Source organism: Eptatretus burgeri, chromosome 3, assembly GCF_056783735.1.
Source record: "Eptatretus burgeri isolate ZD-2024b chromosome 3, Ebu_testis_v1, whole genome shotgun sequence".
Lineage (NCBI taxonomy): Eukaryota > Metazoa > Chordata > Myxini > Myxiniformes > Myxinidae > Eptatretus > Eptatretus burgeri.
In genome coordinates, this window is record NC_140963.1 from 130,949,978 (window position 1) to 130,971,770 (window position 21,793).

Here is a 21,793-nt window from a genome sequence, read left to right on the forward strand (position 1 = left end):
TATCTGTAATTGAAGGAGATGAGACGGGTAGTTTATGGCTCCCTCCAAAGGATGGCCTACTCGTCGATGAAAAACTCTTGAGTACACAGCACTGCGGTGATGGTTTATCGTCAGGCTGGGAATCACACTCAGACGAGACGGGTCAAAGGCAAGAATGCTACCGCTGAGCAATGTATTGTTATCCCAGATCACCCAAGTACATGATGATGTCCCTCCTGTTCGCCATTAGGTCCCTGATCTCATTAATGTCCCCATTCAAGCCCTTCTGATCCACCATATCCTTGAGCCATTGGCTAGGTTACTCCGAGATGCAAACCTTGAGCTTTGTATCAGGGTTCAGGATCATTTGGGCCAGGATGGCGATTGTACCAGTCTCAGCCACGATGTGGGCAAGCTCCATCGAGTGTTTGCTTATGTCGCTCAAAGCTGACACGGCGACACGCCTCAGTGCAATCTCGGGCTCCTGCATGCTGAGCACAAGAAATGGCACAGCTCCTGCATCCACAACTGCCTGTGCCAGATCTGCAGGACGGGTGGAGCACAGTGCAACATGGGATGTCGTGAGATGTGTATTTTTTAAATTTATTCCATATTTCTTGTAAGCAAGGATTTGGAACTCTTGATTGTAAATGTAAGACCAACAATTTCACAAAGAGAAAACTGGTTGAATTTGAGAAAATCCATAATTTATAAATAAAAAATCAAGGCCTTGCTAACTAATAAAGCTGCTCAGTATGCCAGACTAAAATCAGAGGTTTCGACCATCAAGTGGTCTTGACCCTTGCCTGCTGGGAAGCTATACTACTTGGTAGCGCCTTAATTTTTTGAACTACAGGATATAAATCTCACTTCATTGCAAATAGCTGCCAGGCTTAAATTTGACCTGACAAAGGTTAATTGTTTCGAGTTAAAAGGATTTTTTTCCCCCCAAACTTCTCCAATTATGCTTTTGTTTTTGTCATTAATTAACTTGCGTCATCGTGAGCCCATGAGCTTTCGGCCGCTCCCGTGAGGTCCAAAGGACTGAGGCTCGCTGAGACCTTCTGTTGTGAGGCTAAACTGAGCATTTATTCTTCCTAATGAAATATGTTGATCGCCAGAATACGTTGATGAGCACTTTACCTGGCTAAATTGTATGCGCCGTTCAAATTCTGACCACACCATACGTTATCAGATGGGAATCTTGATCCTATGGTGCTTCGCTAGTTCGCAATACATGATTTACATAGCAATGTGTCATTGAGTAACAATTGCCTGAATGAGTTTGTAATATAAGCTTTTAACCGTGAAACATTTCTAAACTAGAGAGCATAGAACACCTTACCCCACGCAGGCTTCATAAAAAGGACATGAGCGGGGTCTGCGAGCAGCAAATTTCATTGGTCGAGATGACATAAAATGCAGGAAGATATTGTCCAAGTGTTACTAAGCGAAAGTTTTTTGAAAGTGCCAAAAAGGTGATTTGTGTTTTTCAGTGTCCAAGTATATAATTCGATTTAAATAAAATGAAGATGTTAAATGTTGTAGAAATTTTTTTTTAAGTTTACTGCTGTTGATGCAGTGTCTTTTACACCACCTTATTTAACACGATGTATTAGTTCTTCGTTCCTGTTGTTTATATCCTTGATGGCGTCCTTAAAAACAGTAAGTTTCCTGGTTGGAATGATTTTCAATTTTCTTTCACTGCCAGACAGGCAGAGAGTTTTTTTTTTAAAATTAGCTCGCTCCTCTCTACGCACGTATGATCGGGACAAATTCACCGTCAAAGTACTGTTAAACTACAGGTTCGTGTTCTGATTTGTGTTCAGAATATAACATTCAATTGAAATTAAGTTGTTTCCTCGATCATAAACTGACGTTTGTGGACAGACAGACAGAGTGAACCAATTGCCTAACACCGCTTTTTGCTTCTTGTGCAAGGGATAATAATACACACATCACATATACAGATATACAAAAATAATGAGGACTAGAACGGCACTCTTTGGAGCACATTCCTCTGCCAGGCTGAAGAGTTTATGTTTCCAATCCCACTGATAGGCTACATCTGCATCCGGACCTTAATCAAAATCTATTTGGCTTGTTCTCGTCACTTAACAACTCAACCGTCAATATAATCCGTCCATAACTTTTTGAAATATCATGCTATGTACATCGTTTTTGGCCCCATCTCTCAATCGTGAAGAATGACTTCGATAACGTTTTTAATATTCTCGTATCCGGATCTGGATATCAACACCAAAATCGAATCGGTTCATCATTGTCACATGCCCAACCTGGCCGCCAAGTTTCATCCAAATCCATCCATAACTATTTGAGATACCCTGCTCACAAATAGATAGACAGACAGACAAACGGCTTTACATGGATTTCACCCAAGGTGGAAAACCCCCTTGCAGAGTGGGGAGGGAGGGGGTTGTGGTGGGGTGGTGGAGGAAATGAAGTCGCGACAACCTCCATCGTGTCCCTTTAGTCCTTCTATCAAGTTTGCTTGAGATCGGATAAGTAACGACCGAACGAATCGCGGTCAAAAATACACACAGACAGGCAGACACCAAATTGCATATTTTAGTATGATAAAATGATACCCTGCGATATGATCCGTTTTCATGGTCAATGCTGAAAACGTTTCCTTTGGTACACAGTGATGACCAAGCACAAAAAGTGATTGTGTCATGATGGAATGAATATCTGAAGGTACAGCAAGGATAAAGATTATGGTAAATCTGAATTTTTCATGACGTACAAGGCCTTTGTCCATGTCTCAGTGAAGTCCTATTCTCTCACATTGGTTTGTGCGCCTGCATCACACCAGGTTCCATCTCTAGATGCTGTGGAATCCAAAGGTCTCAACATCATTGGTATTTCCCGTAGAGTAACAGAGGCATGGATCCTGTTACTTCCTCGTGACAGATAGGTTTGTGGCCTTTTTATTTTTTTTCTACCACCTCTCTTCTGGTCTTACATTCTCTTCTCTTTCAGCCTGCCATCCTTCCCCAGCCCTTCTTCCATCTCTCACCCCATCCTTGTTAACCTCCCAATATCCAGGCCTCCTGTTCGACTGCACTCAAGGGCATCAATCGCTATTGAAAAGTGGGTGGGGCACATAGCGAGGAGCAAATACGGCATGGGGTCCGGGGCTCTTATGTAGGCCCCGGAAAAATTTGATGCTTAGCACTTTATGGCCGCTTGTGCCACCTTTTCTGGGAATTTCGTTTTTTTATGGGGAAGGGGGGGTCAACTTAATTTTGTGTGCAGTCCAAAAAATAAAGGCAGAGGAACAACAGTCAAATGACCTAAATCCAATTAAGTGAGCAAGTGGTGAGAACAGCAGCTGCACGTCACAAACGATGCTCCAAGCTGCTGAAGATTTTCCAAGACGGTAAAACCAAATAAAACATCGGAATTCCTCCGGATCTTTTACAGTCGAGTCGAAAGGAACGTAATGGAGTGTGAAAATAATGTCTGAAAATGTAAGATTAAGGCGAAACCAATCGAGATGGACGTCCTGTCATCATAAGCTCTCCCATTGGGAGCAGCAAGCACTACGCGGTATATGTCTCCGTAGATAATTTGTGTCAACCCCATCTCCGGAACCCCCTGGGGTTGGGGGGGGGGGACCAAGTAGCTACAACCTTTGTGTTATGAGTTATGATGGACTCATAGTCCCTCTGGAAAGTTTAGTTGAGATTGGACAACTAACAACCAAATTGAGTATTTTAGTATGATGATGACTTAACTTGGCAAGCCCTCAAGTTTTGCTAACTGGCGCTCTCGAGTGCTGATCTGTTCGTGCTATGCAGCGGTACACAATGTGGAGTCGGAGCAGCCGAATATCACTCGTAATCGGTGTCCAGAACTATCCATAACCATGTTGAACGTCGGCCGAGACCCTTACTTTCTTTTTCACCCGCCCTTACTTTTTCACCTTTATTCGCTTTTAAATTCGTTTTCTCTGCAACTGCTTGAGCGATTGGCATGAAAAATTCAACAGATGAGCGCCTACTAATGGAGATTTTTTTTTGAAAAAAAAACCAAACTTACATGATGATTGGATGGGAAATGCAGTCGGTGTTCCAAAAAGTCTGTTTTCTGTAGGCATGGGTTGCAGTGTTTCACATATCGGGAATAATCGGCCCCGGCTGAAATATTCGACTCGCCGAGTAATTAATCGCTCATTCAAACTTCATAAAATTTATTAAATTAATTGCAAGGAAAACTGCTTCGTAATCATTTGTTGATTACCCCGACTCTAAAATTTGTTGAGGGGTATGTCCCCCACCCACCCTCCACCCACACCGTCCCCCACCGATTGATGCCCAAGCTTTGCACTCATTTGCTCCTCTTTTCTCCACCTAGTGAAATCGCCTTCCTGGGTCAAAACAATCCTAATATTCCTTCCAGGGCCTAAAGATAGCAATACTCATGCACCCCTATGCAATGTCATTAATACCATCGCTACCCATGATCTTTCCAGCCTCATTAACTCTCCCCACACCCACCCCTCTTACATGCAGGACCTATATTTTGTCCTTGTATATTTAAAAACATGGTAATCATCAGATTCCCGAGTTATCAGAGCAATGGTTGGTAAAGTGGTTTCCCTGACGGTCCTGATCTTTTCTCAGCAAATGAGGAATGTTGGAAAGTGGTTCTGCGAAAAAAACGATATCCTTTGGTCAGACGAAATGTCAAATATCTCATTTGTTCTTCATTTCGATGTTAACCTCTGAGAAGAAAATGGTAATTTTACATGCACCATAATGTCTGCACATCTGACTGTTATTTGTGAATTGTAAGATAATATTTACATTGATTTTACACATTTAACTTAGAATATGACTCCTCACCTGGTGAAAGATGAGCTAGCAGTTAGTCTTTGTCATTGATATTAATGTTATTTATTGATGAAGCTGAGGTTTGTAATTAAAAAAGGTCAATTGGTTCCTCGGGAGAGAGAAAAGAAAGATGAAATGAAGATTTTTTTTTATTGAATTTAGAAAAGGCAGTGAATGAACAGGGGGCTTTCAGAACAGGGGGTAAAGAGGATGTAATAGAAGAGGAAAGTAGGTTTCACAAATGAGAGAACATGGTGGTAAAGATTGAAAATGGTGGGTGAAGTTGGACTTTGTGATGGAAACAGAAGAGGGGCTGTAGGATGAGACAGTTGAGGAGATGACACAGTGGGGGTGGGGGTGGGGATCGAAGGTGAGGCAAAAGGAGTAAATTCAGGGTCAAGGAAGCCAAAAATAGAATGGACAAGGATATATTGAACGGTGAGTTAGTAGGAGACCGTTAGCCTCTGCAAAGTTGTGAGTAATCCTAAAGATATTCAATGCTATCTATCGAACAATAACCGATAGGCTGAGGGGACACTAGCTTAGTGTTATTCTTTGACGGCCACAATTATTCCCACGTTCTTGAGGCGTTGGCTCGGGAAGCTTGGCCCAGGTCTTCCACGAACTGGCTGGCCAGGCCTGACAATCGACTAAGGTTCGGGCAAGAATTTTCAATTTGTTCGTGGTGCCTGTTGGAGCTCACTTACACTTCACAAAGGACCCTGTGGGATTGTTAATGTCCACCGACTAATACCAGCAGACGGGACGCCTCTTTGCCGTCCATCCAAGGGACGGCACATACATTGATGAATCACCCTGCCTGTGAAATACCGCGATGACAGTTTTATAGCTGAGCCGAGATTCAAACCCAGGTGAGACAGCTTAGAGGCGAGTCTTTGCCCTCCTGCCAACCCAAGACCAGTCCAGAGAGGGGATACATATTTTGTTGATGGAAAATACAATACTTTGTGAACAGTGATAGAGGTAAAGGCGATGCTTTGTGTGGTGTATAATGTGGGGAGGCGATTTGGGTGTCTTGGAATGCTCAGAATATGTCAAATCAAATGGTAATGCCAAAATGATCTGAGGATGTGTTCTCAGAAGGAATATGAGCAGAGAAAGAAATGGAAGAACTTGCGACTGTATTTGTGAATGGATATAGAGTCAAAGTGAAGCACTTTGTTGCATCAAAAGCTCTGTTTCAAATTATGGATGAGGAGTATATCCAATACAGAACAGTTAGAGACAGAGAGAGAAAGACTGACTCATGCACCATGATCTATACAGAGTCAGTTCTGCCAAAGCAGTTTCTTGGCTCGGGTTGTAATCCTGGATGGGTCACCATTCCAACTCGGCTGAGTGTGCAGGGATTTGGAATTTGTTCAGGGTGCCGATGATAGCTGGCCTACTCTTCACTAAGGACGTTGTGATGTGTTTTATGCCTACCCACTAATGTCTGCAGAAAAACCCCAAATTTAACACCCATCCGGGGAATCGCGCACACATTGATGTGTCGTCTTGCCTGCTTTGGCTTGTCTACTCACACACCAACCTGCTCTGGAGGTGTAGTGCGTATGTCAAACATTTGTCAACATTAGGTGTCTCTTGTCCTGCTCGTAGGGTCAATATGCTGACTAACCCTAAAAAAAATTGCAAGAAAACGTTTTATGATGTTTTTCAGTAGTGTTTGGCCCAGAGAACAACATATCAAAAGTTGGCCAAAATTGGACCATCAGAAAGGGTGTAAATATGCCGTCAAAAAAGATGGCCGCCATTAGAGCAAAAATACCTAATATCTATGCATACCTTTGAAACAAACAGTTCTCAACCACTTTAAAAGTGACAACTAACGATAAAACTTATTACCTTATAAGTACCAAAACATGTGAGGTTGCTGGGAGTGTCCCAAAGTCGCATAATGATGTCATTCATTGTGTCATGACGTCATGAATGATGTCATGATGTAATTTTATATGATTTCATGGTAACTTCCAAATTTATGAAAACATGTTCACAAAAATAGTTTTCATCCTGTTTGATGACCAGATGACATCATAAATTCAATGATGCCAAGATCGTGATGCCACAACCATACCTTTTACTAAGGCGCAGTCTTATACACACAAAAACAACAGCCATGGAGACCAATGCGTTCAATTTCTTTGAAATAATACCTGGGTAGTTGGTCCCAAGGAAGTCATTCCAGTTGGGACACCCATTACTGCTTTAGCAAAAAAAAAGTCAGCATATTCGTCCTCGTTTTCATCTAAAATGGGTGCATGGTTCATATTTTCACAGTTGCCATCTTGGCAAGGTCCACAAGCCCCTGTGCACTCAAGTCCGTACTTCTTACAACTACATCCAAGTGTGTTGCATCCAGCCGAGCAGTTGCAGTGAATCATTTTTAGCAGAATATCAGGAGCAGGGTTGTTGTCCATCATTACTGGTGTGAGTTTATTCCCTTGAATGTCCCAGCCCCATTTTGTAATGTCCATGTTATCACTCTGGCCCATCCATACCATGCCTTGAAGATAAGTTCGTCTTGAGTGCTGTTTTGTAGCTGAAGTTGTGAGTGGGCAATCTCTCTGGCGTTAGGAATGTCTTTGCTGTCGCCACTTTTTTGCAGAGGTAACTGTATCACAATGATGCTAAAGAGTCAGACGTTTTCCCATTAAACAATGACACCATTGCCTTGCAGCTAGCACTTTCTACAGCATCTTGATCCGTATTTGGAGCACAGAAAATCTTTGAACAGGAATGCAAGACAGAATCACCTTTGATGAGTTTTTGGAACACTGATTTTTTCCCAACCCCAAAGATTCGAGAAGTAGTATCACATCCAGTAAAGGCATGGGCAAACAACAAATCAGTACAAACATCATCCCCGAGTAACTGCTTCAAAACCTTTATATTGTAGACATTTGGTTTCCCTTTGTCTGACCGAAAGTAAAGTTCTTTACTATCCATTTTCCCATGATGGAGAAGCAATATTAGAAGATCTGCATCTTCTCTGAAAAGTGTAGTTGATTTGAATGTGGACATTGTGACAGCTGCTTTCACTAGATCCACATCTGCATCCCCCTCTTCCTGGACAACATGGCAGCATTTTTGCTTCAGGCATGCTGACATCATATCAATAAGTGACTTTTTGTTCTTTTCATCGGAAAGGAAATCATCCTTCTTCCCCACAAATTTAGTTGTCTCTGTGATGTTGACAGCATTTCTCACAGTTGTCTTCCGTCGCTGGTGGATGTTGTCCTTTGTGCTTGGTCCCTCATATCCATTGAATACCACAGTGGCTTTTCCATACAGTTCCACTGTAAAAGATGCATAATCATCGGCAATTGAACTGTAGGTACTTCCTTCTGTCCATTTCAAGCGATGTAGAAGGGAACCTCCATCAAAGACGTAGTTATCTTTCTTGGGAATAGACTGAAGGACAGCATCATCCACGGACGCAGCATGGTTCCGTATAGCCTCGAGAAGCGCAGGTTTGTCTGGTTTCCGGAGTTGATGTTTAGCTTCGAACAAGGAGGGTGGATATGGCGAAAGTTAGTACTTCATTAATGGTCTCTGCCCTACATATAGTTTACACCATGTACGCCTACACAAAAATTGCACATGGCCTCACCAGCGTTAATTGAAGTCAAACTGAATGACTGTCTAATGGGAAAAATGGCCACTGAAAGTTTTTTAAATCTTACCTGTGTGATCTTCTTTAGTTTCGAAACATATTGTCATTTTCTATATCATAATTCAATATTTTGATGGAAGTGAAATTTGGAAAAATCTGAAGCTGATTGGAATCCTTTGTTTTAATATTCTGAAGATGTTTGTAGATGGCAGCACTGTAACTATAGGTGCTTGATCAGGAAGAATTAATGAACTTACATGCCTTCAGTAATACCATCTAAAATCTTCATCATCATCAATTTTCCACATAATTGTGAAATAATAAAAAGTCACGTCATGACGTCATAGATTACCTCATGACATCACTTGGGTATGCAATGTTCAATATAGAATGGCGAATTCACTGAGATACTGGTTTGAACAGTTTTAAACTATTTATTTTTACACTTATATGTGTAAAAACAGCTAAGATGATGGGATATGAGAAGAAATGAGGCACTTTTTAATAGTGGCAGCCATCTTTTTTTAACCTCAAAGTTTGACCCTTTCTGATGGTCCGATTTCGGCCAACTTTTGATATGTTGTTCTCTGGACCAAGTACTACAGAAAAACATGATAAAACGTTTTCTTGCAATTTTTTTAGGTTAGGCTGTTTATTTCATCTTTTGATCCTACTATGCAGTGGACTGAAATAAGTTGCTTTAGAATTTGTTTTTATCCCACACACATGAAATGAAAAATAGGGTTAATCAATTGGTTCACTTATTTCTGTCTGTCTGTCCTGTCTACAAATGTCAGTTTATGATCAAGTAACAACTTTTTTAAATTGAATGTTATGTTGTGAAAAAAAATCTGAAAACAAACCTGTAGTTTATCAGGACTTTGGCTCTGAATTCGTCCCGATCGCACATGTGCAGAGGGAGTGAGATTTTTATTTGTTTACTCTTCCCAGCAGTCAAACAAAACTGAAAATCATTCCAAACAGGAAACTTACTGTTTTTGAGGACGTCATAAAAGACACAAACAACAGGCACAAATAATCAATGTAATGTGTTAAATAAGGCGGTGTAAAAGACACCACATCAACGGTGGTAAACTTCCGGAATGTTTATTGGTTTTTTTTCTACAACCTTTAAAATCTCTATTTTAATTCAATTGAATTCTATACTTGAACACTGTAAAACACAAATCACCTTTTTAGCGCTTTCAAAACCCTTCCCTTTAGCAGTACTTGGACAAAATATGGCATTTTACATTATCACGACCAATCAAATTTGCTGCTCATAGACTCTGTCCATGTCCTTGTTTCTCAAGACAGCGTGGGGATAGGGTGTTCTATGAACTTACTAGTTTTTACTGTTTTCGCAGTTGCGGTTGACTTCCAGGTGCATAATTAATTAATCAAATTCAATAATATTTAATTAAGTAAGATCTAAACCAAAAAGGTGTGGTGTTTTACCATGTTTACCTTCATTGTGCCTGGCCACATGACAAAGCACCCAGATTGCAGACTCCTTCACACCAGGATCAAACTCATCCAGGCAGATCATAAGACTGTCAAGAGTTCCGCAATCTACAACAGCCTTGGCAAGGGTAGCTGAGTGCTTGGCGACCGAACGCAGAACAAGTGTTGCCGCTTTCTTGTAGTAATTCTGTCCACATAATGACAGGTGGAGTACTTGTTTCATTAACATTAAACAGAAGAACAGAAAGGTGTGTGTGTGTGTGTGTGTGTGTGTGTGTGTGTGTGTGTGTGTGTGTGTGTGTGTGTGTGTGTGTGTGTGTGTGTGTGTGTGTGTGTGTGTGTGTGTGTACTACTATAATGCTCCCAATTCTTCCCACCTTATTGTGGGGTTGGCCAGGAACATTTTTGCCCCAAGTCTTTCACGAACCGGCTGACCAGGCCTGACGTTTGACTAAAGGTGACAGAAAGTTGGAATTTATCCAGGGTGGCAACGATAACTCGCCGACTCTTCCTGAAGAACACGGTGTGAAGTTTAACATCCACCAACGAACAGGGTAGGCAGGTGAGTCCTGTTTAACGTCCTTCTGATTGACAGTGTGCACATTGATGCATCGCCCTGCATGTGAAACACCAGGGTGACCATTTATAGCTGTGTTGTGATTCAAACTTATGCTAAATATCTCAGAAGGGAATATGCATACCTATAGGCTATTTTGCCAGGCGGAATAAACCCTGACGACAAATTTGGTTTGAAGAACTTATTTTGGTCAAAAACAATGATCCATTTCTATCCTTTATTACCAATGGTTAATCTCAACCAGCTTAACCCGATGTCAAATATGTACGACACACAACCAAACAACGGTGGCAACCAAAACGAGGGTAATAATTCACTTCACATTCCGAGCTCCAGTAGCAAAAATGAACAAATGTTCACACTTTCTCCTCAATAGTTCTGATCCAGAACTTATATTTCCAGACTAAAAAGACTTTGTTCATGTCCAACATCATGAGAAAGGTCTCTCAAAGTTGGATAAAGAACCAAGAACAGAATTAAGAACAATCAGTTGTTCTTTTGTATGCAGCCTGTGGCTGCTGGTTGCATCATTTTTTGGGGGGAAACGCAGCTGTGCCACTGATACTGTGCCTATGTTTCCAGTTAGCTGATACTCATTTAGCCAACCTTGGAAGGATGACAGGCTGAGTCAACCCACCTGCCCAGGCAAAAATAACGTTCCATTCCTGTAGTAATTCTCTGCAGACTACTGTAGTATATGAGAGTACAACTCTTGTATACGATAGTTCTAACTGTAGCATTTTTGCCTGGGTGGCATTATTTCAACAGCACGACAGGGGCTCAAACTCAAGACCCCGAGATCTTATGCCAGCCAGCCACCTTAACCTTTAAGCCAACACTAGGTTTGAACGATTGGTAGTCTTGTTAGTGAAGGCTTATGTCGATCTGTGATCCGCAGTCGGGTAGAACAATGGATAAATCAACAAGACATTGATTGAGGTTTGCTAATCACCATGGGAAACCAGGAGAAGCTGACATTTCAAATATTAACCCTTTCTTTGCAGCAAAAGAGGGTTATTTAATAAATACTAGTTATATCTTCATCCTTCATTTGCTCTGACAAAGGGTTTATGCTTGAAACCTCAGCTTCTTGTTTCCAATGGTGGTAAGCATACCTCAATCAACATCCTGCTGATTTAATTCATCAGGAACAAAAACAGTTTTCATGGCATGAAAAAAAATATGTTGATCATGTGGTCACTCTTTTTGCTCACCGCACCTTTATCCAAATGTCTCAAGCCAATTCACCATCATTTCTGTATATTTCTTCAACAGAGACATGCTCTCTGTAAATGTCATACATGCAGTAATTAAACCCTTACAAAATACACAACATTTAGTGTTTTCTGAACTTTTAAGTTTTGTTAATAAAATAAATTTTCTTTCATTGTTTTCAGGCCATTTGTAACCTTTGTCAATTTTGTTATTTCTTGAATACTGTATAACTTATTAATTTGAATAAGTACTGCTTATATCTTAATACAGCCTGGTGTTGGCTTTGTGGTTAAGGTGGCTGGCTTGGGACCTAAGGGTACTGAGTTCGAGCTCCTGTTTACTGTTGAATTAATACCAGGTGGGGTTGACTCAACCTGTCATCCTTCTGAGGTTGGTGAAATGAGTACCAGTGTACTGGGGTAATAACCTTTCGGAGTAACTTGCGTCGGAGTGGCGACCTGTCCAGGACTGTACTCCTTGCCAATGAAACTGCCTCGGCAGCCCAATGCACCTTTACGGCGTGAAAGGAATGGTCCTATTATTATATCTTCATAATCATTAAAATAAGAACTTCTTATATCTTGTTAGTTTTAATAAACACTGCTTATATCTAAGTAATCATTAAAATAAATGCTTGTTATATCTTGTTAGTTTTAATAAATACTGCTTGCACGACCAGTCAAAAGTTTTAGAACACCCCCATTTTTCCAGTTTTTACTGTTTTTCAATGTACTATTTTAATGTAAGCAGTTAATCATTAAAATAAGGAATGTTGTTTTTATTATTAGTAGTATTATTATTATTATTATTCTATCATTTTGCCGACCTTGATACTTAAAATAAATACTGGTTATATCTTGTTAGTTTTAAGAAATACTGTTCTGGCGGATGTACGCATATTTAGGGCCAATTGTGCACATCGTGCTACAAACCTGAAACATAGAACAATTGTTCCCCAAGATGATATGAATGATTTCCGATATGGACCACAGAGACAAACTATTTTTGCCCATACTTTTTGAAAGTGTTTATACGATGTATGGCGATTGCCTATACCAAACCAGCTTTCAACTTTATTGGCTCGGATGCGATATGTTATCTGGTAATTTTAGACATATATCCTCTTCTTCTTCTTTCGGCTGCTCCCGTTCGGGGTCGCCACAGCGGATCATCCGTATGATCCGCATAGTGATTTGGCACATGTTTTACGCCGGATGCCCTTCCTGACGCAACCCTGGTCGCCTCTTATGACACAGGGATATGGTACACCTATTTTAACCGGGGTATACACCGGCCCAGTCCACTGGTACTCATTTCGCCGACCTCGGAAGGATGACAGGCTGAGTCAACCCCCTGGTGTATTAATTCAATGGCTCAACGGGGCTTGAACTCAGGACCTTTTGGATCCCAAGCCGCTGCCCTAACCACTGCGCCAACACCAGGCTAATTTTAGACATATATATGAACATGAAAACACTTGTATGCTATCATGCATGTGATATGACATGATAGTTATTATATCCCTCACACAATGTAAGAGCATAGTGTACATTTGAGTTTGTTCTGGCACATTCGCTGCTGACACGAACAACATTATATGATAACTGCCACAATTTCGATTGCATCCTCTTAAAACTGCAAAGGAAGATTTCCCAGAAGTTGTACCAGAAACCTATTGAAATTGGAAATAAGTGGTTGATATGGTTTCTTACGTTTTTCTTTTGCTTGCAGGTAAATCATTTAGTGGTTGGGCAGTGGTTGGACAGTGGCACTGGTACAAGCAGCCGTTGTCTCATCAGATACTTCAGATTCATTCCTCAAGGCCAGCCATGTAACCAGAGCTGGTCAGGCACATCAAGTCATTGCTTGTGCACTTTTCAGCCTCCAACAGAAAGCATACATTCAATATTGTTCCACTCTGCAAGAAGGCAAGAGTCCCCTCTCCATGGATGATTGGTGCAGTCGAATGGTCAATGAAAGCCCAACGTTTCACTCTTGGTGCATTGCTTTACACCTGGAACTCATGTTGCTGATTTATGTCAGGTCACTTTGAGAAGGAAATTTCCCTCTATACAAAGATGTTCTTGATGCCATGGCACCGTGGTTCTTTGCACTGGATCATACGCATTACTCAAGATGGGTACCAGTCCACATCATGGATATGATTTTGCTAAATCATACACACCCGACCATAGCAGAAGAATTCAACCAGGGACATTTTGTCGTAAGTAAAACCAGGAACAGCTGTTCTAAGATTCCCACAGACCATGCTCACGAGCAAAACAACGCCTCAGTTAAGGGACAAGGAGGAGCTGTTGGTCTTACAGAAAACCATGTTGCTTTTCATAGGTGGACAGTCGATGGTTCAGAGGTGACACGACTTATCCAGGAGTTTGAATCAGCAGTGGACATTGGGAACTACTCGCATCCTCGAAGAGATGACCAATTCAAACACCATGAGCAGAAGAAAAGCCGCCAGGCTGATTTTATCAGAGATGTACATTCTCTTACTCAAGTTGTGGAGCGCAATGGAAACCCCTTTTGTGAGCTCAGTGGTGATCTTATTAGTCTTCACAACAAGGATGTTGCAGATGAATCGGTCATAAGTCCAGTTGATGTAGCAGAGCAGATTGGAAAATCTCAGCACCAGCCCTTTGTAAAAGAAAGCGTTGTTAAATGCTCCGTGCCTCTATCTAATTCCATCAGGAGAAATAATTTATCTCTGATGTCTTGCCCATCTAAGAAGCCAGCATCTAAGCCACACATGCAAATAGCTAGTCTCAAGAGTGCTTGTAATCTCTTTTAAAGATTTTACTTTGCATGCCAGGCACGAGATGTCGAGTTAGAAGATTTTTTCATGTTTGAGAATCAGCCATGTCCACCTTCAATATCTCATCGAGGAAAATAAGGACCTGCTGAGGCTGATTTGTTGCAGTGCCTTGAAGATTTGGCCATGCCTACCGAGGAGTCCCCTTCCACGGGTGCCATAATTATTGTGAATATACTCAAACCACTCACCGCTAGATAAGAATACTTGGCATCGATGCAGCTGAAGTATTCTTAACATATCACCAGAGGCAACTGCAACATGTTGAAAAGAGACTAGATGTCATCTGAGATGTCTACAAGAAAGATTCGTTGAAGGCAGCCACACGAGAGAGGCATGGAAAAGGTGTGTGAAGAAAAGTAGAATCCGTCATCCCAGTCCCTGGAAATTGGCAGCAATTCCTCCATCTTGATGAGAACAACACTGAACTTTTGGAGCTATTGGCTGAGCGGAGTGTCACCATCGAGAGTGATAAGCAGATAATCACCACATGTGAAGATAGAGTTATTTGTTTTAAATCCTCTGACATGTCAGGTTTACAGTCCTGTCTGCATGAGGAAGCTGAGTCGGATGATTCTGCATATGTTGGATGCTGCCAAAGTGGATGTCAGAAGATTGTTGACAATTAACACAGATATAGCTATAGAAGACCCAAAAGACCCTGAAGACCCCAAAAACCCCCCAAGACTCCAAACATCCCCAAGACCCCCAAAGACCCTGAAGACTCCAAAAACCCCCATGACCTCGACGACCGCCAAGACCCCAAAGACCCAGAAGACCCCAAAAATCTAAACACCCCCAAGACCATAATGACCCTGAAGATCCCCAAGACCCAGAAGACCCCCCCAAGACCCCTACAAACCTGAAGACCCCCAAGACCCCAAACACCCCCAAGACCCCCAAATATCCTGAAGACCTAAAAGACCCCCAAGATCCTGAAGACCCACACAACCCCATAGACCCCAAAGACCTAAAATATCCTGAAGACCCAAAAGTCATTGAAGAACCAAAATGACCCCAAAGACCCTGAGGACCCAAAAGCCCCAAAGACCCAAAAGTCAGAAAAGATCTAAAATTCCCAAAAGACCCTGAAGACCAAAACACACCGATGACCCATAAGTCCCAAAAGACCCAGAAGTCCCAAAAGACCCCACAGATCCAAAAAAACCCAAAGACCCTTTAGACCCCTTCAACCTTAACACCATTTTGACCCCTTACACCCTTCAGGCAAATTAGACAGCTGAGACCATTGACCACTTAGACCACTTGGACCCTCTTGTATCACAAATGAAATTTCAAATAAATACAATATCAGCAATATTACAAATAAATTTGTAGAAAATAAATGTTTGTATTATGATTGTTGTAAATCATGCCAACACAGCAAATCTGTGATGTCAATCTCTGCAATGACGTGTGGGGAGACGAGCGTAGCGAGCCGAACCATGCTAGTAATCATTTTAATAAATACTTGTTATATCCTGTTAGTTTTTATAAAGACTGTTTATATCTTAATAATCATTAAAATAAACACTGATTATATCTTGTTAGTTTTAATAAATACTCCTTGTACTTTAATAATAATGAAAATGAAAAATCGGTCATAGAGCAACAACTTGGCGAAACGGAATGGCACTCGGTTGAGCACATACCTCTGCCAGGCTGAATCGTTTACATTTTGTATCCCACTGATAGGCCAGATCTGAATCCAGACCTGAACAAAATCGAATCTGCTTGTTCTTGTTACCTAACGAACACGTCCACCAAGATTCATCCGAATCCGTCTACAATTTTTGAGATATCATGCAATCTCGTTTTTATCCCCATCTCTAAATGGTGAAGAATCAGTTAAAAGTTAAATAATTATCGTACCCAGATCTGGATTTGGATCTTCACCAAAATTGAAACAATTCGGCCTTGTGGCACTCCCAACCTGTCCACCAAGTTTCATGTGATTACATCCATAACTTTTTGAAATATTGTGTTACATATCGGTTTAGGCTGATCTCTCAATGGTGAAGAATCACTTTAAAAATTCTCAGATCTGAATTCGGATTCGGATCTTTACCAAAATTAAGCGTTGCTGTCCTTGGCTGGTCATCTACACACTCAAAAAATTTCAGAACATTTGCTTCAAAACTGTGGCCAAAAATCGTGTGACAAAACAAACAGACAGACAGACACAAACGCGACAGACCAACATACTTGGCAAAAAAAAAATTCGCCAAGTAATAAACACTGTCTTATTATGTCTTGTTAGTTTGAATAAATACTGCTTATACTGTCTTAATAATCATTAAAAGGAATGTTGGTTATATCTTGTTAGTTTCAATAAATTCTGCTTCTAGCTTAATAATAATTAAAATATACTGTCTTGTTATATCTTGACTGTATCTTTAAAATGAATACTGGTTACATCTTGCTAATTAATAAATATTGCTTAGATTTACATAATCAGTGAAATAAATACTCATTATATCTTGTTAGTTTCAGTAAATACTGCTTATATCGTAATAACACTGGTCGACAAAATTGAACTTTTTTCTCTCATTAAAGATGTAAGCACACTTTTCAAGACCAGTTTTGTACGCTGATTCCAAATCTGTTTGTGGTTTTCCTCAAGCACATCTTGTTTTTTAATTTGAAAGATTATTGCCTGAAATGGCAACAACCTTTCAAATTTGATCGGTGTCATCATGAAAACTAGAGAACTGGAGGAAAACCAAAAACAGATTTGGAATCGGCATCCATAGAGCTATTGAGTCCACCTATAATTATATCTGTTGACAATGACTTGTTGACCAGTGCAATCATTAAAATGAATACGGGTGACCCATCCAGGATTGTGCCCAATAATCAAGGAGACTGCTAAAGGCCCGGTCACACCTTGACGTTTTAGCCAGCGATGGCAACGTATTAAAATGTATGTAAAACGCTGGCTTACGTTGAACTTTTGATGTTTTTTTTTAAAGATTCGGACGTATTCATAGCAACTTGGTCTTATGTATAACGCATTGGTAACGGACACAGAACGTTTCGTTGTGTTATAGATAACTTATACCAACGAATGCTGAACCTGTTGTCGGCCTACACAACCGATGCCCAACGATAGTCTAACTTAGGCATAGCGCGTTGCACGCATCGCCGACGATGTCGTGACGTAGCCTATTAAAAGGCTGACGCACAACGATTCGAATCATAACTGCCGTAGAAATGGAAGTGACAACATCGCGGTCACACCTTGGCGATCTTGCCAGCGTATGCCGACCTAAGAAAAATGTGTCTAAAACGTTGGGGCACGTCAAATACGGTATGAGTAAGTTTGGTATACGTGAGTAGAACGCTAAAGTACGCTATCATACGTCGAAGCAAGTAGAGTACGTCAAGAAATTTTAAACATGTTCAAAATTTTTGGACGTACTCGGCGTATGACACACGTTCCGCATGCGATGGGGATAAGTTTTACACACGATATGTGGACACTTACACACGTCCACAAAGGCTACTTATAAGCTACTCATAAGTCGAAACACGTCACGGTAATGTCTTTTTTACGCGAAACTTATTTCTAACTTATGTTTGACGTGCTTTGAACCAATTCTTTACGTAGTCCCAACACACATCGACGTATGTAGACGTATTCCAATGACGTCTTCCGGTCGACAAAAAAAAATAAATGAACGTGTTTCTAGCTTACAACTGCCATATAAAGACGTGTTCCCAGCGGTTTTGGGAATTGGTATATAAAAATGCTGCTCATAAAAGGGGAACCCAACAGTGTTTTCGAGTCCTTTTTGAGTCGATGTCCATGTCAGCAGTAACAGTATTAGTATCAGTATTAGTATTAGTATTAGTAGTAGTTTGTTCATGTTGGCAGTAGTAGGTGAGTGTGAGGGGGAGGGTGTGGGTTATGATGGATCCTCCTTGCGTCCACGTGTCCACGGGTAGGAGACATCTTTGCACCATTGTTCGAAGTTCTTCGCGGCTAATTTTTATGGGACTTTTTCAACAATGAGCTATGGCTTGTTTTTACGATTTAGGTCTATTCATAACGGGTTGGACAAATGCACAATGAACTAATAATGTGCATAGAGCGCTTTGATTACTTATAGATACGATATACCAACGAATAATTATCGTGAAGCCGGCGTTCACAAACTATGCCCAACGATAGCCTAACTTATCCATATCGTGTGGCAGTTTATCTTTGCCGGTGACGTGGGGTTTGCTATTCATAGGCTGCCACTCAACGATTTAAATGGCTGCATCTCCACTATTGAAAGTAGACACTTGCGCTCAACAATTGGATTTTTTTTACACTCAACGACTTTTAAACGGTACCACTCAGCTATTTTCATTGTTTACAATGAACGATTTAAATTGCTGTCACTCGCCTTTGTTTTTTGACGCTGGGGTTTTGAAATTTGAAGCGTTTCTTCTGAACGTGTTAAAACGCTCAAACTCGACTATTTTAAATCGACGCTGCGATGGACAATTGGAATCATAGCCAAGCTAGACATCGAAGTGTGAACATCCTCGTCATGCCGAAGAAAAGTTTGAAGAATGCTGCAAATAAGTGTCCTGGCCGTGGCCGTGGACGCTGACGCAAGGACGATCCATTATACCGACGTCTTTCAGCCTATGAGTAACTTAAAAGTAACGTCTGTCGATGTGTGGCAACGATCGCGTAATGTGCCAACAACACGTTAATCATAGGTTAGAAATAAGTTTCGGGTACGCTAAACATTACCTCGGCGTGTCTCAACTTATAAGTAGCATGTGTTGACGTCTGTCAACGATCGCAGACCGTGCATACAACTTGTGGCCAGCGTAGCGGAACGTGTGAGTCATACGCCGGCATACGTCGTGAATTTTCAAGCATGAAAAAATTTGAGGACAACCAAAAAGTACAACGTTTAAAGCCAGCGTACAACGACGTATGGCAGTGTTTTTCAGCGTGCTCTCAATGTTATCAAAACTTACCCATAACGTATTCAACGTGTGCCAGCGTTTTAGAAAAAAATTTCAAAAATCGGCATACGTTGGCTAAAACGTCAAGGTGTGACCGGGCCTTAAGGCAGCACCAACGCTCTGCACAGAGTATGGTCCCAATGGATGGATGGATGGATGAATGTCTTAACAATCATTAAAATAAACAATTATTATATCCTGTTAGTTTTAATAAATACTGCTTGTATCTTTATAATAATTAAAATAAACACTTTTTATATTGTTCGTTGAAAAAAATATGGCTTACAATATATCTTAATAATAATTCAAAGAAATACTGGTTATATCTTGTTGCATGAGGAGGATAATCCATCGAACCATCCATCCATGCACCCATGGGACACTTATATTGAGGTCGGCTTGACCGATCCACGTCTGGAGTTTCCTGTGACTGTTGTTGTAAATTACAACACCAAACCTCACAGTACTTCATATTTTCCAAAGATTCTGCAGTTAAGTATTAGCCACTTCATTTTACTGCTGTCAGATAAACACACAATCTGTCAAACAATGGCGTTTGATGGGCGTGACATTGGTGTCCCCTCATGGTGAAAAATTGAATAACAAAGGTCTGTCGGGTATCTTGACACTCGATAAAACATCAACAAAGAAATAACTTTGACATGAGATGTAAACAATCATAATACTAAGCTTTTTAACAGGTCTATCATAGAATAATTATTTGGAGACTACAAGGAGATTATTAAAACGTACACTTTCACTCTTTCAAGACTATGTTGACGAATATTGAGCATACGTTATGCTTGGGCAATGAGTTCACGATCTGTGGTAACACTTCTCCTTGAACCAACTCTTTGGCCATCTCCTCGCTGTGACCGACCAACCGACCGAGTGCTTGTGTTGCTATTTGTTGAACTGATGGATCCACATCCAGCATTAATGGCTGCAGCAATGCCATGACATCTACATAGCAAAGAGGACAGAGAAAAATGAAACATACAGAATGAGCAACAATGTAGCGAAACTGGGGGGGGGGGGGACAAATGACCAAGGAAATTCAAAACAACAAAAAATAGATGGCTTAGAGGTTCAAGAGCAAAGGAGGAAATTAATTTACAAAAGGGGGGGGGGTGGATTGGAGAGGAATTGAAGGGATTATGTGAGTTGGGTGGAGATGTGAAATACAGGAGCGTGTTGGAAAGTAATGCCTCCTATTCTTTTTCTTCCAAACAGGTAAAAATATTCGAATGAAACAAAGACAAGTATTAGCATCAATCTTTATTCTACCATGGTGTATTTTTATTTCTCAACCACAACCACTGATCATAATCACAACACGATCATAATCACCACCACAATACGATCACATAAACACCACACATTTATACCAACGTTCAAGTAGTTTTGTGATGCCGTCACGATGGAACTGTGTGTCCTGCTGACTGAACCAGCACTTCACAGCGGCTTTGACATCATCGTCGGAAGAAAAATGTTCTCCATGAAGGTGTTCCTTAAGTTTTGGGAAGAGATGAAAATCTGACGGAGCCAAGTCGGGGCTAGTGATCATTTCTGGCGGTACTTATTGACCGTCTCTTACTCTCAGGATCATAATGGTATTCAACTCTCATCTCCAGCACTTCACAGCACTGATGACATCCTGCTGCTCTCTGCCATCTTGACTAATGTAGCACTGGGACATCCAATGTCAGAATCATGAAACTTCGCATCCAGTGGTGAGAGGAACTAATGTGCGGACATTTGAATATCTTTTCCTTCATTTGAATATATCCACCTGTTTTGTGTTTTGGAGACAAAGGATATGAGACATTACTTTTCAATACTCCCTCGTATACTGCCCTTTTGCTTAAATGTTAATATGTAGATAGCCGCTAAAATCATTTTTTCTTGCTTCTTTGTCTGCTGTTTTTTTCTTGCCTCATCCTCCTTTAAGAGCTGATTGTTGTGTCTAATGGTTAAAGACTTCTTTCTTTCTCCATTGATTGGTGAAGATTTGATTCTCGTGGCTGCAAACTCTTGCAAACATGCAATTCACACGAATGCCAAACCCCTCTGCATAAGTTGAGGCAGGCCTTTTTCCTGGAGTGGACTGAAATCATTTCATTTATGTTTTGTGGAACCTCCCCATTTTATTGTCTTCTGTTATCCCTCTTTCCTCAATCCAGAATGATCCTCATCTTTTTCACAAGACCACTCTCCATCAATGAAAACCAACAACAGTAGGTGTCATTGACTACTACAGTTCCAAG

The 21,793-nt window shown here is 40.9% G+C and overlaps 1 protein-coding gene across 3 annotated transcripts in view; it reads right to left on the minus strand.

Moving 5' to 3' along the window:
• SPAG6 (sperm associated antigen 6) overlaps nt 1-21,793 on the minus strand; it is a 65,151-nt gene that overhangs the window by 29,457 nt on the left and 13,901 nt on the right. For 2 of the 3 annotated variants that reach the window (XM_085875610.1, XM_085875611.1), the window contains exons 3-5: nt 20,323-20,489; nt 9,940-10,123; nt 317-522 (exon numbers count right to left, since the gene is read on the minus strand). In XM_085875610.1, the coding sequence (XP_085731736.1) occupies nt 317-522; nt 9,940-10,123; nt 20,323-20,489 (557 nt within the window). Of the gene's footprint in view, nt 1-316; nt 523-9,939; nt 10,124-10,313; nt 10,461-20,322; nt 20,490-21,793 lie in introns of those variants that run through there. The other variant, XM_085875612.1, reaches the window with a different exon arrangement.